The sequence below is a fragment of the Cetorhinus maximus genome, chromosome 12, assembly GCF_964194155.1.
Source record: "Cetorhinus maximus chromosome 12, sCetMax3.hap1.1, whole genome shotgun sequence".
Lineage (NCBI taxonomy): Eukaryota > Metazoa > Chordata > Chondrichthyes > Lamniformes > Cetorhinidae > Cetorhinus > Cetorhinus maximus.
The window spans coordinates 42,562,389-42,576,757 of NC_135890.1; the positions used below are offsets into that span (position 1 = coordinate 42,562,389).

Genomic DNA, 14,369 nt, shown 5'->3' on the forward strand with positions numbered 1-14,369 from the left:
CTTATGGTCTTATCTTTATTTTACAGAATAAGTCTTCCACATCATGACAAGGTAATTGGAATCCATAAAAGTGGAATTTACACAAAACTTTCAAACAGGAAGCATACTATATCTGTGAACTGGAACAGTGAAGATGCATTATGGGTAAGTTAGTTTTATTCAGTAGTTTCATATTCATTTTTAAGCCAGTTACACATTTATTTATCCAGTGGAGTAAACAGATGCCAAATAGCACATTGTAATTCTGATTTTTTTCAATGGAGAACAATGTGTGTTCTTTTATTAAGAAATATAAATCTTCGGGTATGTTAATAAATGTCTGGTTCTCAGTGATTGGTTTACTATTGGTCAACAATTTTACCTGAAAAAACAGCTACAGTAAGTAGATAACTAGAAATCAGGCAGAGGCAAAATCTCCAGCAGCATCTAAAAATAGGCTACACCTTTCACTAGGAGACTGGACATTTTCAAGGAAGGAAGAGCTAGGTAGATTGAATGGTCTTCCTCATTTATATTCATCCTTTGATTAATAGATTTGTGAGCTGATAAAAGATTTGGATAATACCTGAGTTACAAAAGCAAAGGTTTAACTCTATGTCACTTTCATCCAAACTTTGTTGCCTGGTTACAGCCTGGTAACTTGTGCTAGATATAGCTTTTGCTGCTTTATAAAAGGCGTGCATTATTTAGGCAGGCTGAATATTTGGGAAAGGCAGAAGCAACATGTGTCAAAACTGCCACAATTACAAATAAGCTGATGAAGCCTTTTGTGTTTTTGTGAAAATGTTCCTTAGCTTGAGTTACTTCTTAGAGATGGAGATTAGAAAACCCTTTCATCGTGTGGGCTGAGGGTCAGCATCAAGCACTCCCATCTTGGAAAAGGCATAGATCAGATTGAGAGTATAGTTTCTTCAGCTTCATCTGAACTTCAGAAGTCTGTCAGCATGAGATGATTTCCATATTAGTTAAGATAGCTTTTTTTATTTTATATTCATCCTTGGGATGTTGGTGTCATTTATTGCTGATCGCTAATTGTCCTTGAACAGAATGCCTTGCTAGGCAATTTCAGAGATCATTTAAGAGCCAACTACATAATTTGGGTCTGGAGTCACTTGTAGGCTAGACCTGGCAAGAATTTCTCTACTGAAGATTGTTAGTGAGCTAGATGAGATTTTACTAGAATCTGGTTGTTACATGATTATTGTTTATGAAACTAGCATTTTATTCTAGATTAGTTAATTGAATTTAAAATCTCCCAGATGTTCTGGTGAGATTTGAACTCATGTCTCCAGAGCATTAGTCCTGGGCTCTGAATTAATATTTCAGTAACATTATTACTATGCTACAGTCCTCGGAGATTCAGTTTTGAAGAAATAATTTTGGTAGAGATAGAAACCAATTGTTTCTTACATATTATATATGATTTGGAACTGCCAAGTGAAGCTCTTTCAAACACATGTCTAAAACTTTGCATTTATGTTTTATTTGTAGGTAACTCTTGATGAACAATATCAAGGACAATTGTGTGGCCTTTGTGGAAAATTTGATAAAAACAGCAGCAGCACTTATGGTAAAAACAACAAAAGAAAATATAGTATTACTGAAAAAAAGAAGCTTTTCATCTTGCACTCATCAAGACAGATGCAAGAATGCCAAATTTCAAAGGAAGCAACAATTTATACTGCATGAGAAAGGGGTGCTGATTTGCTGGCAAGTTGACTCTGATTGGTCGAGGCATTGCCATGGAGCATGCACCAGGAAACAATTGTCCCCCAAGCTTTTGTTTAATTCATAAAACACACAATACCTGGAAATATTCCTTTTTCCTGCAGAGGAGAGGTCACTGTGTATGAATATATGTAGCTTTTAGCAAGCATACCTGCCATTGCAAGCCTGACTAATAATCTAAAATTGGTTGTTAGTGTAATTCTTAGCACAATCAGGATTGTTCAGCAAGTGCTGTCCAATCATGAAATCACATTAAACATCTAAGAAAGTGGTTATTTTCTTCCTATACTGAGTTAGGTTTATAATGATATAATTGTCTTTTATGCTATCTGACAGTCTCAAGGTAATTGCTAACATGTGCATTATCATTCTGGTCGATAATATTCAATGAATTCATTGTCATGTCTCCATTTTATTTTTACAGATTTAACTTTTATAAATACAAACAAGCTGGATGTTTTGGGCCACACATGTTACAGCAGCCCCCATTCAAGTCAATCATGTGAAACAAGCAGTGTAAGTTTACAACCAGAAATATATTTTGAAGTAACTACAGAAAAACAAGAGAGGAACTTTGACCTGATAGTCATGTCTTTACCTGTAGAAATTACACTGTCACTGAGAATAGCAGACAAATGCCAAGGACATATATTTCTCATTTCTCTGTTGTCCATTCATACTGCAAACTCTAGTTACCTTTCCTACTATGTGCATCTCAGTTTACTTAAGGAAGTCAGGTTGGAAAATGTATATTTTCCCTGCCAGACTCAGTATCTATTCCCCATTCCACAACTCCAAGGGGAAAATTTTATGTAAGCAACAGGGGTCTCTGCCACTAGCTGAAGAGCCAGCGAGAGACCCTTATTGCCTCCTATGGGGAAGGCCTGCGGAATTATGAGCCAATCAGACAATTAACAGGCCTTCCATGAGATCAGGACACCAGGGACTGGAAATCCTACATGCCGAGAGCTGCAGCCAATCAGAGACTGGCAGCTCTTTTGCTCAGCAGCATCGCTGGGGAGGGGGTGGCTGCTGCCAGACTGATGTCCACTGGAGTCCTCGGATCATGGAAGAACTCAGGTTGCAGGTAAGTGATGGCAAGAAGGGTTTCACGGGATGTGGGTTGCGGGAGTAGGGGATGTATGAGGCATGGCAGCAAGGGCAGCGGTGTGGTTCTGAGTGGCACCCCTCACCTTCCCAATGCTGCGTCCCTTGATCAGCCACTGAATGCTTTGAACAAAGGACTCCCCTTGGGAGAACACAAGCAACCCGTAGAGGTTTGCTTGTCATGCTCCCTGCTTGGCAACAGGCCATCCCGCGTTGGGTTAATAGCAGCAGCAGTGGGAAGAGGCCCTTAATTGGGCTTTACAGGGAGCTGGACCATTACAGGGAGATGATGGTGCAGTGGTAATGTCATTGGACTAGTAATCCTGAGGCCCAGACAGATGCCATAGTGACATGGGTTCAAATCCCACCACAGCAGCTGGTTGAATTTAAATTCAATTAATTAATCTGGAATATAAGGCTAATCTCAGTAATGGTGACCATGAAATTATCATTTATCTTTGTAACATGTGGTTCACTAATGTTCTTTGGGGAACAAAATCTGACATCCTTACCTGGTCTGGCCAACATGTCAACTCCAGACCCAAAGCAATGTGGTTGACTCTTAACTGCCCTCTGAAATGGCCTAGCAAACCACCCAGTTCAACGACAATAGGAAATAAGCAACACTCACATCCCATGAAAGAATAAAGAAAAAAAGAAAATTGTCCTGAAGGGCCCCAATTGGGGGTGGGGCAGGAAGGCTGTCCATGGGCCTTCCCACCATGGGCTTAATCAGTTTGGAGGCAGGAAGGTTTTGGTGACCCTACCATCCACCATCTTGTCTGATTAAGTGCCCTCCACACCTCCAAACACACCATGGGGGAGGACATAAAATACTACCCCTTTTTTTTACAAATTCTCAAAAGAAAAATTGCTAATATCTTTATTTTGGTTCCATTCTCCTGCAGATCTGCTAGGTGCACAGAAAACTGGCTCCGTCAATTTTCTGGATTGGCCTTTAATTGCCGGACAAGTGGAAGCAAAGAGATTTGTAAATTTAGAAGGGTGCTAATGGGGCTCATTTTTGTATTGCCCTCCCACAACCCTTAAATAAGTCTACCTTTGGCAGACTTCAAAGAACATCCTTAATCTAGCACCATGCCATTGCTGTTCCCTTACTCTTCTGTTCTCATGTTCTTTCTGGTTTCCTGTTTGGATTCCTGCATTTCTATCAGAATGGATTCAACATTAATTCCTGTCTGCAGCATAATTAAATGCCCAGCAACATGACTGAGATCATTTTTGTTCTCTCTGTACCTCTCTACAGTTCCAATGACCTGAAGTTTTCCACTTCCACTCTTCCAACACTTTTGGAATGGAATATGACAGATTAGAGGTCTCATGTTGTGTTTGAGATGTAGAAAGCATAGAAGCAAAGAGGGAAATTTTAAGGTGGCAATGGGCTGAGGGTGGGGCTGTGGGGTGTGAGACGGGATGCGGTAACATGTGGGAAACCCAGAAGTGAATGCAATGCATCTGTCGGTATCTTTTGAATTTAACTTCCGGGTTTCCTGACTAAATACTGTGACGGAAACCCACATGAGTTGATTTCAATTGAACTATTTGAAGAGAGACTACAAAGATGACAGTTGATGGATTGAGGAGGTGGGGAAACAAAGTTGGTAATTGGCATTACAGATTCTCAACATTGCAGGGTTACATCTTGCTTTGCAGATGCCTCTCTAGACCTGATGTTGTGGTCGGTAAGGGCCTATAGGGAGATACTCTACCCTCCAATAGGAGCAAGATGCCTGCAAAGAGAGCAAGAAGGTATGGCTAGGGATTGCTGAGGAAGTTGGCAGCAGGAGTGTGGTGCCACATACCTGGATACAATGTGGGAAGCAGCTTAATGACCTAATCAGGGCAGGAAAGTGAGAACGGTGACAAACTCACCTACACAATGTACACATCACCCCAACTCCCTCATTCTACCCTCCCATGTCTATTTCAGCACATCATTCCTCACACCAACTTACTTTGCAGGTGTACCCAATTCTTCCAATGCACTTCATCACAATGCCATCTGTCTACCCACCGCTGACTCTCAATTTCATCTTAATGCAAAGTTGCGCCTCACCCACATATCCAGCCTTTTTCAAATGTTGTCCATCCATCTGTTCAACACTTTTTTTTAGTCCCTTGCAGGAGAAGAGAGCACAGAAGGGCAGGGTGAGGTAGAGAATTGGTGGTGACCCTCTGGCCATCTCCATACTGACAGTTGCAGGGAAGCAGGTGCTGGAGATATGTGTGATGTGCCTGGCCACAGGGAGATTGTGGCCCCCCCACAACTACCTGGTGACAGAATTAAACATTACACAGCCACATGGCATACAACACTCACTCATTTTGAGTTAATTTCAGCAGAAATATGATCATATGTATAATGTTCACTTAAAACAATCTTATCGTGACAGTTCTAATTCATGCCTTCAATCTGCCAGGACACATGCAGTGGTCCACAGGACTTGGTCCAGGAAAATCATGAGGATCTCTCAGAGGAGTTCCTATGCTCTTGAGGGATCCACTGTCAATGGTCTCCTGGAGTCTATGTACTAGCTCACATACCCACACTTTGGTGGGACTGGTTAGACATATATTTAGGTAGTCACCTGGTGTTCACACATCATAAAGTTAGCAAGAGCAGATGGCGGAGACAGGGACTGCAGTGGAGAGCTCATGTTGGAGGCTGCAGAATGCTCCAAGCTCTCTCAGCTGGGCGCAGATACTGAAGCTCTGGGCAGTCGATGAAGAGGTACTTCTGGAGCAGCAGCAAAGAATATGCAAGGTACTGGCAGGCATTCCAGTCTTAATGTGCCTGCTTGCAGGGAGATTGGAGGAGTCAGCCTCGAGCATGAAAAACAGAATGGGTGGAATTTTCTGTGCCCACTGATATTGGGCGTGCTCAGCGGTGTGAGTGGACAATATGGCAAGAAGGACAAAAATCGCTTTCACGACGTCGTGAAACCAGTTTGCGATTGTCCGCTCAGCCCGTCGACAGTGGGCCACGTTTCCTGCCATTGGACATCAGGAACTTCATTGTAATGCATCTGCATGTCATTATAAGGCTAGTCAGCCGGACTCATCCCTCCCCACACCAGATAATCCACTCACGTCGGCGGTATTGCACGCCGACATGTTTCACAACTGCACATAAGTCACATGCACTTCGCTCAGGAACTCGAGGTTTGTTTGCCAACCTTGCTCTGGGCAGCACTCACAGTCATCAGCGACGGGCTTTGCAGACAGCACCACATCACTTTTAGGGGGGCTCATGGGCAGGTCTCTACCTACTAGACCAGCCGTAAGCAGGGATGGCTTTGTATGGCTGCAAGGCTAGAGCTTGCTTGCGGAAGGGGGAGAAGTGGCCTCAGGCAAGGTAAGAGGCTGCAGGGTGAGGGCTGCACTGAGGAAGGAGGGTATCTCAGGGTGTGTGTAGGGGCACAAGTTGTGCAAGGGGCCTCAAGATGGTAAGGGCTGAGGAGGCAGCCTCCAGAGGAAATGAGACCAGATGGACATGTGAGGGTGTGTATGGGAGAGTGAATGGTGATGTTCCTTGAGCTGGCAGCGAGTGAGATGCCAGTGAATGTGCGATGGGCTTCAATGTGAGTTTAGAGTGATGATATGGTTGCTTTACCCTGGCGACACAGATGAGATCATTCATCCTCTATCTGCATTGGATGGCCAACCTCTTCTGTGCAGTATTGGCACTGATCACCCCTGCCATCACCTACCAAGCCTGAGTGGTAATGTTGCCGCCCCTCCTGCGGCCAGAGCGGAGGTAGAGGGCATCACAGTGGGCCTCCACAGCGTCAAAAAGGAATTTGAGGGATGCGTCACTAAACTGGGGGCTGCAGTCTTCTTGCTTTTTGGGGCCATGTCTTATTTGCAGCAGTCCTGGGCTGGAAGCAGAGAGGCGTGTGTGTGGCTGTACTTTAAATGCGGCACCCGGTGTGATGAAGCGGCGAGGTGGCGGTGTGGCAGGTGAATCAGAGCCCGCCCGCCATGGAAATGACGCATTTCCCGGGAATGCATAATTAACGTGGCGGGTTTGGGATGATATGACGTGAGAAGATGCCATTGTGACTGACGGGTAAAACGTCATTTTGCCCGCCCACTACTATACCTAGTGCAAATTTGGGACGATTCCACCCAATGTCACCTTTGCGATGATGTCTTAATCCATTGAAAGAATAGCCGCCTGCAAGGAGCATTGGCAGTCCAACACAGGTCCTAACAGTGGCTTGCACACTCTGAATACCACCTTAAATAGGATCCAAGAAACCCTAGCACTGACTGTTTAGCACCTCACTGATCCACAGCAAAGTGCTCTCCAGCTCATTGCTTGCAGGGAAGTGTGGGTGGGCCATGTGAGTGTAGATGGAAAAGGGGGACATGGAACAGGGAAGTCTGCTCGAAACTTGCTTCCCCCCTACCCCACATACTGCATTGTGTTGCAATGGCTGAGTGTGCCTCTACTCAGGCCCAGGTGAATTAATCTTTGGCAGGGCCCTCATGGTTTCCAAAACCCAGAGGACATTGGTCAAGAGCATATTAGCAGTCAGAGCAGCTATCTGAGCAGCCTCTGCTGAAACCACAGGAGGTGCATGACGAAGGAGTAGCAGAAAAAGGAAGAGTAAAGGTTTGTATTTGCACAAGGTTATGAACATGGGTGCACACTGTTAGGGTATTAAGTTTCTGTTTAATTTATGAGCGACATAAATATTTTATATCTCACTCTCCTGTCTTGCCCATTTTTTCCTGCTGCCTGATAAGTGACCATCTCACTTGTGATGAATGGTGAGACAAGACTTAAAGCCTAGCAATGGGTATCATTGAAAGGAATACTTTGTGGATTGTGGGGGTGGGGGCTGGGGCCAAATGTGGCTGTCAGATGGATCCAGTAGTGCAATCTAACTGAGTTGCACCATTATGGGGGCATACTGGGTGGCATTGTGCAGTACTGTTGGAGCACTGGCTGCATGATTTTTTTCTTTATTCTTTCATAGGCTGGCAAGGCCAGCATCAGGGTAATGCCTTGTCTAAACAGGGTCAAGCTGCCTGGTTTAAATTTCAAATAATGCTTGACAGTTATGATATCCCTGAGGTGCCCAAGCAATGAGACCCAAGAGAGCTACAGTCAAAGCCATATAATAATGAGATGTTTCGCTGAACAAGCAGCTGGCATAGTAAAGATATTCTTCTGATGAAGGGTCATATGGACTCGAAACGTCAACTGTATCCCTCTCCGCAGATGCTGTCAGACCTGCTGAGTTTTTCCAGGTATTTTTGTTGTTGTTAATGCTTGACAGTTAATTGTCAGTCACCATCAGTGGTGCATTCTCCATGGCAATGCCACTTGCCAACCAATCAGTACTCTGTTCACATATAGTATAAATTGTTGTTTTTCCCCTCATATTGATATTATTGCAAGTGTCCTCATGAGTGCAAGACGAAAATCTTAGACATGTCTCTTTTTTCAGCAATTGAATTTAAAGTGACAATACCTCTAGCCACTGTCTCCCCATAAATGCATGATGTTCCACATCCTTCTCCTCCTCCTCCGAAGAGGATCTGAACTCTGCACCTCCTGATGGTCCAGTCCTCCCTGCTATACTACATTGTGCAGGGTGCAGGACACCACGATCATTCTGGAAACTCTGGCTGTGCATATTGAAGGGCACCTCCAGATTTGCCTGAAGAATATCTTTACTATGCCAGCTGCTTGTTCAGCAAAACATCCCATTATTATATGGCTTTGACTGTATCTCTCTTGGGCCTCATTGCTTGGGCTCCTCAGGGATATCATCAGCCATGTTTTAAGGGGGAAACACTTGTCTCTAAGCAGCCAGCCAATATGTTTATTCTGTTTATTCCAAGATGCAAGTTGCTCAGTGAGGGTGAACTGGCATATGATGAATTAATCATAGAAGCTCCCTATGAACCATGTGCACACATGCATACTCATCTTTCTTTGTTTGCAGACCAGCTGACCAGATGGAATTGAAATCCTTATGGCTTACAAACATTCCTGGGTGATCAGGGAGGGGGTGGTGGGGGTGGGGGGGGGGGGTGGTTGCTTCGATTGCCACTTTTGTGCGGTTGACAACACCTTGCACTTGAGGGAAGCCAACCAGAGATGCAAACATGAGGGGCCCCTCACTCTGATTGGCATCATTGGTGGCTAAGTCCACATAATCGTCTGCCTTGGCAAACATGGCACAGGTCATCTGTGTGATGCATTTGTGGATGTCTGACAGACATTGGTAAAGCATGGCCCAGGTTCACTTGGCAGCAGGTCCTCTTCCTGTAAGGTATGAATGTCTGCCACCACCTGATGTGAGCCTCTTAGCCTCCTGAGGAATTGATGTTTAGACATGTCCAGGGGGCTGATTCTCTGCCTGTACGCACCCTGTATTGGGGATATCACCTTCGGTGAGCTGTACCTCTCTTCCAATCCCTTCTATCCTGTGGAGTGGCAGGTCTGTGAGGAGGCTGCTGCTGCTGCCCCCTCTGATGCTGCTGGTGGTTGTCCAAATGCTCACCCCCCTCGCTGCTGTTGTTCCTGCTGTAGCTGCTGATCTTGGTCTTCATCCAAGAGCCAAGTTAACACAGCACTAGGGGCATCCATGCTGATGTGATATACGATGTGAGATCAGATGCATAAACCTTCCAAATAGTGTAAAACAACTCTAAATTTGTTACCTGTAAATTGTGAACTTAGAACAAGTACTGCAATCAAAAGCCTTTCACACAATTAAGCATGGGATGTGAGGTCTCAATACTTAGCGGAATTTTGTCTGTCATTTCTTCAGCCTCTTCATTTGCCATTGTGCTTTCACGGGCAAGCTCCAGGAAGCATGGGAAATCCATGTATCCACAGTTAAAGTTGAAAGTCTCTGTTAAAAAAGCTCCTAACCACCCATTAACATATTAAGGTATCAACCTGCCTCTCCCAAGGGAGTTTCTCACACGTCGTTGAACATGCTACAGTTAAAAGTAAAAGTTGGCATGTTGGAGCTGGCTTTCGATATGCTGTCAACTTCAGCACTTTTAACCCCAATTGACCCCCACCCTCGGCAACCTGCTCCCAAACCCACTTACTCTTGGAAGTTAAAATTACACCACAAAATCCACAAAACTCAATACAGTTGAATTCAAATCTATAGCATGCATGAAATATTGTCCAATATTTAAAATAGTCAATATTTAAAAAGGAAACAAAGGGACCTTATTTTGAACTTAACTGCGATCTTGAATTAATTACATTCGAATGCCAAACCATTTAGAAATAAAGTAAAGAACGTGTGAACTATTGAAAATGCTCTTTGGGCCCTACCTCCGCTTTCATATTTGAGAACTCAAATTCTTTTGGGTCATAATAACCCTAACCTGTCAGGAAATATTTCCAGGTGTCAAGTTCCCAAACCTGTAATGATGTATTTTATACAGAGCCAATTGTGTAAAGATATGTCAGACCTTCAGGCTCAAATTATGATTGATGGGTTTATTTAGCTTCCGGTTACCTTAATCTATAACAGGCCCAACGGCAATCTTAGGCACCAATCCTCTTGGGATCAGAATTGGCTCTTTGAGATGCCCTGGTTACATCACCACATCTTTAGGACTCTTTCCCCCAGCAACAGTGTTTCCTCCACAAGTTAATCCCCTCGACTATAGTACTGAAGAGTTGTGCTCCAGAACCAGCTGTGCCCTTAGCCAAGCTGTTGCAGCACAGCTACAATACTGGCATCTACCTGACAATGTGGAAGATTGCCCAGGTATGTCCTGTGCACAAAAAGGACAAAACCAGTCCAACCATTAACTGCCCCATCAGTTTACTCCCAATCGTCATCATAGTGATGGAAGATGTTGGCGACGGTGCTATCAAGGCATTTAGTCAGCAATAACCTGCTCACTGACTATCAGTTTGGGTTCTTCTAGGGCCTCTTGGTTCCCTGCTGGCCTAGAGGTTAGGATTTGTTGCTGTCATCGCCGTGGCCCAGGTTCGATTCCCAGCCAGAGAATGAAGCTTTATGGCTGTTGTGGGGGCAGTTAGCTCAGTTGGCTGGATGACTAGAGCGTGGTGCAGAATAATGCCAACAGTTTAGTTTCAATCCCTGTACTGGCTGTGGTAGTTCATTGAGGCTTGCCTCCTTACCTTGTGCCATGCTTGATGTGGAATGGTGCCCCTCAAGCTATATAATTAATTGTCTGTCTCTAATGAACATGGTTGACTATGGTTAATTACCAACCTCTCAGTCCCAGACCTCATTGCAACCCTGTTAGTTGAAGTGGAAGCCTTTAAGAAGAAGCTAGATAAATACATGAGGGAGAATGGAATAGAAGGATATGCAAGCAAAAATCTGCACAAAAATATTTAAATATACAATAAAATATAAAGGCCCCAAAATTCCATGGTTGACAATCTCGGCAGTTGTTCTGAGATGAAGGCCAGCAATGTACTCTAAACATTGCTGTAATTTGCGGGGTTACTGGGAGGGCACTTCATTTCCAGGATGGCAACAGGCACAAGTAGAATTTGGTGCACATCTTTGGCATCCACCTGCCCATGTCTACAGAAGTGTGGACCATCCAATTGTGGAAGTTGCCCAGTTCTTCCTGCCTTCTATCCCAGAAATGCTCCATTTCTTTGAAGACATTGGAAACAAAGCTATTTGCCTTCTCTGGAGTTTACTGGTGGGGCCCACTTCTGGAAGGTGGTACACCTCAGCTCACTTGAAGTAACAGTGATTCTGTAATGCTTGGTTACTGGTGAGAATCAGGAGCGAAGTTTGTATGCTAACCTATCATGTACCTTCTAAAGGATAGATAGAAGGTCCACCTCTTACAAGGCAATCAGGAAGGTCCTAGTCAAACTTGTGGTTTCCGCTGGTCTCCTGTTGAAGCTATGGGGGAGACTGTTGAAATCCCCGTGGAATTTTGGGACTATAAGTTTTGTCTAAATAAGCTTGTAATTTGGTTGCGTTTCATATTGCAGGTTACCTAGCATCCGTTTCGGGTGCGTTTCATACACTTAGAAGTTACCACCTTCCAGTTTGGCAGCCAGTACACTTCTGGGGTGTGAACAGGCATGAGAAATCTTGAGTTAAAAATTTGCCCCCATTTCCTTCATTTTAGACCTAACAACTGGGTAAAATGAAGATGAAGTTCTCCGGCTACTCCAATCGGCCCCTGTACACCCAGCAAGTAATTCTGCCCTAATTTCTGTATGGAGCTTATCAGCTGTTGATTGTGTAATATTGGTAAAAATGAATTCACTTGCTCACATTTAGAACAGATGGGTGCACACCTTTCTGGAGCTTATAAATAAATGGGACTCTAATTTCTCTTGTTATGAATTTTCATTCTCAGCAATGTGAAGCAATTTCATTTCTGTTCCTGTCATGTTTTGACAACCGTATGATTGGACAATATTGGAAGATGTGTCAGGCAGATGTTTGCAGCTGTAAAGGATCAGGATGTAAATGTGCTTCTTTTGCGGAAATTGCACGGCAATGTGATAAAGGCACCTTTCGTTTGTGGAAAAACTGGAGGACAGACACAGAGTGTCGTAAGTAGTTTTCTTCCTAAGAAGACAAAGAACTAACAATTTTTACTCTCAAATCAAACTTGATTTCACGTGTTTTTACTTTGTAATAGTAGCTGTTTAAATTTTTGATATGATAAAAATCAGCAACATTTCGTTCTCAGCACTGCCCACCTGTCCTGGGAATCAGAGTTACAAGGAGTGTGGCCCTGCCTGTATTCCAAGCTGTACTGATCCAAATCCTCAACGACAGAGCGATCAGTGTGTGAATACTTGCGTATGTCCAGAAGGTAACTAGATTACAAAGATATTGGAAGTCCTGTTGTATTATTCATCATCTAATTTTACCCAATTCTTGTGATATTGTGAATTAACATGACATCTAAATTTATTCTGATTGATGGAATATTGGGAAGGGGTAATAGTTGAAACAGAAGCAGAGGCAATCGATGGTGGAGATGTAGAAAGATTTTTGTGCAAAACCAGGGTGTAAAATGCAAATATATGATTATAAAGGGAAGATGTTACTAATGAGACTTAAAGGCTACAAAACTGGGCTCCGTAACATCAAAGGTAGAATAGTGCATGCCGCACCGCTGTCCACTTCTGGCACGGTTCACACTTTACCCCATGTTGGGAAATGGGCACTAGCACTTTATGCATGCCAGAGGCATCAGGAGAGGCCCAATAGTGACATCAGTCAGCCATTCCAGCTGATTTGACCCAATTGTTTGACTTGGATTGCACAAGTCCACTGAACATCTGTGCCAATCACTCACAGTATGTTCAGCTGCACAAGACATCACCCACTAGTGCTATTTTTAAAAAAAATCCAACTTTCAGGAGAAATGTTTCTGACTTACCTCTGCTGTGGAGAAGTTTGTAGATGTACTGTGGCTTGTTTTTGGAGGTCTGATGGTGAGCTGGGGCATCCATTCCTGGAGGGCAAAGGATTTGGTTCCTTGGACCAAGTCTGCAACAGATATGTGGCTGTAGTTGCAGTGCCTCTGTATCTGTAGCATTACAGAGAAATGGAGCAGAGGTTGGGAAGGGGTCGGAGGTGGATCCTCCACAGAAGGCCCTACCACATGCTCAGAGACCACTTCCCATACTTCCATCTCATGCAGGACCAATGCTTGAGGCAACTCAGATTCAACAAGGAGGTCATTCAGCCCAATGTTCTGTGCCATATTGGAGACGTATCCCTCTACGCTCCTTGACAGTGACAAAAGGCTGTCTGGCAGACTAGCCAATGCGCTAAGGAAATGATAGTTAGATAGATCATATCTTGGTTGAACTGAGTATCTTTTTTATTTATCATTCAGTATTATCTATTTGTATACCGCCGATTTCTTCCAGGTAACTGTGGTTATTTAAGATATCTTACAAAATAATTTTCCAAGCAGATCCTTGTTAGGTTTTGCATGAGATGGAAAGCAGGATTCTTCTGCCAGTGGCCACTTTCTGGCAGGGCAAAATAGTACTTCAACTCCCTCTGACACTGGTTCCAATTTCTGCCTCCAAGAGGGAGACTCCTAGTGCAAAAACCCAGCAGGATTGCCACTGCACTACCAGAAGAGGAGACTGAGCATTTTAGGTGGCCTAAAAGTTCTGAAGATCAGCAGAGACCAATGTTAATAGTTAATGAATTGATTGTTTAATTGTATTATTGTATTCAGATGGTTGGCATTATCTGGGGATTCCCTTTTTTTATTCATTCATGGGATGTGGATGTGGCTGTCTGGGCCAGCATTTATTGACCATCCCTAGTTGCCCTTGAGAAGGTGGTGGTAAGCTGCCTTCTTGAACCGCTGCAGTCCATGTGGTATAGGTACACCTGCAGTGCTGTTAGGAAGGGAGTTCCAGGATTTGACCCAGCGACAGTGAAGGAATGATGATATATTTCCAAGACAGGATGGTGTGTGGCTTGGAGGGGAGTTTCCAGGTGGTGGTGTTCCCATGTGTCTGCTGCCCTTGTCCTTCTAGA

General features: G+C 43.9%; 1 protein-coding gene across 1 annotated transcript in view; it reads left to right on the forward strand.

Annotated features, from left to right (window-relative positions):
* Positions 1–32: 32 nt before the first annotated feature.
* Positions 33–14,369, forward strand: part of LOC144687969 (mucin-5AC-like) — a 141,161-nt gene continuing 126,824 nt past the window's right edge. The window contains exons 1-5 of the mRNA XM_078554628.1: positions 33–144; positions 1,492–1,570; positions 2,153–2,244; positions 12,208–12,406; positions 12,547–12,672. Of these exons, the coding sequence (XP_078410754.1) occupies positions 12,256–12,406; positions 12,547–12,672 (277 nt within the window). The 5' untranslated portion in view covers positions 33–144; positions 1,492–1,570; positions 2,153–2,244; positions 12,208–12,255. The remainder of the gene's footprint in view (positions 145–1,491; positions 1,571–2,152; positions 2,245–12,207; positions 12,407–12,546; positions 12,673–14,369) is intronic.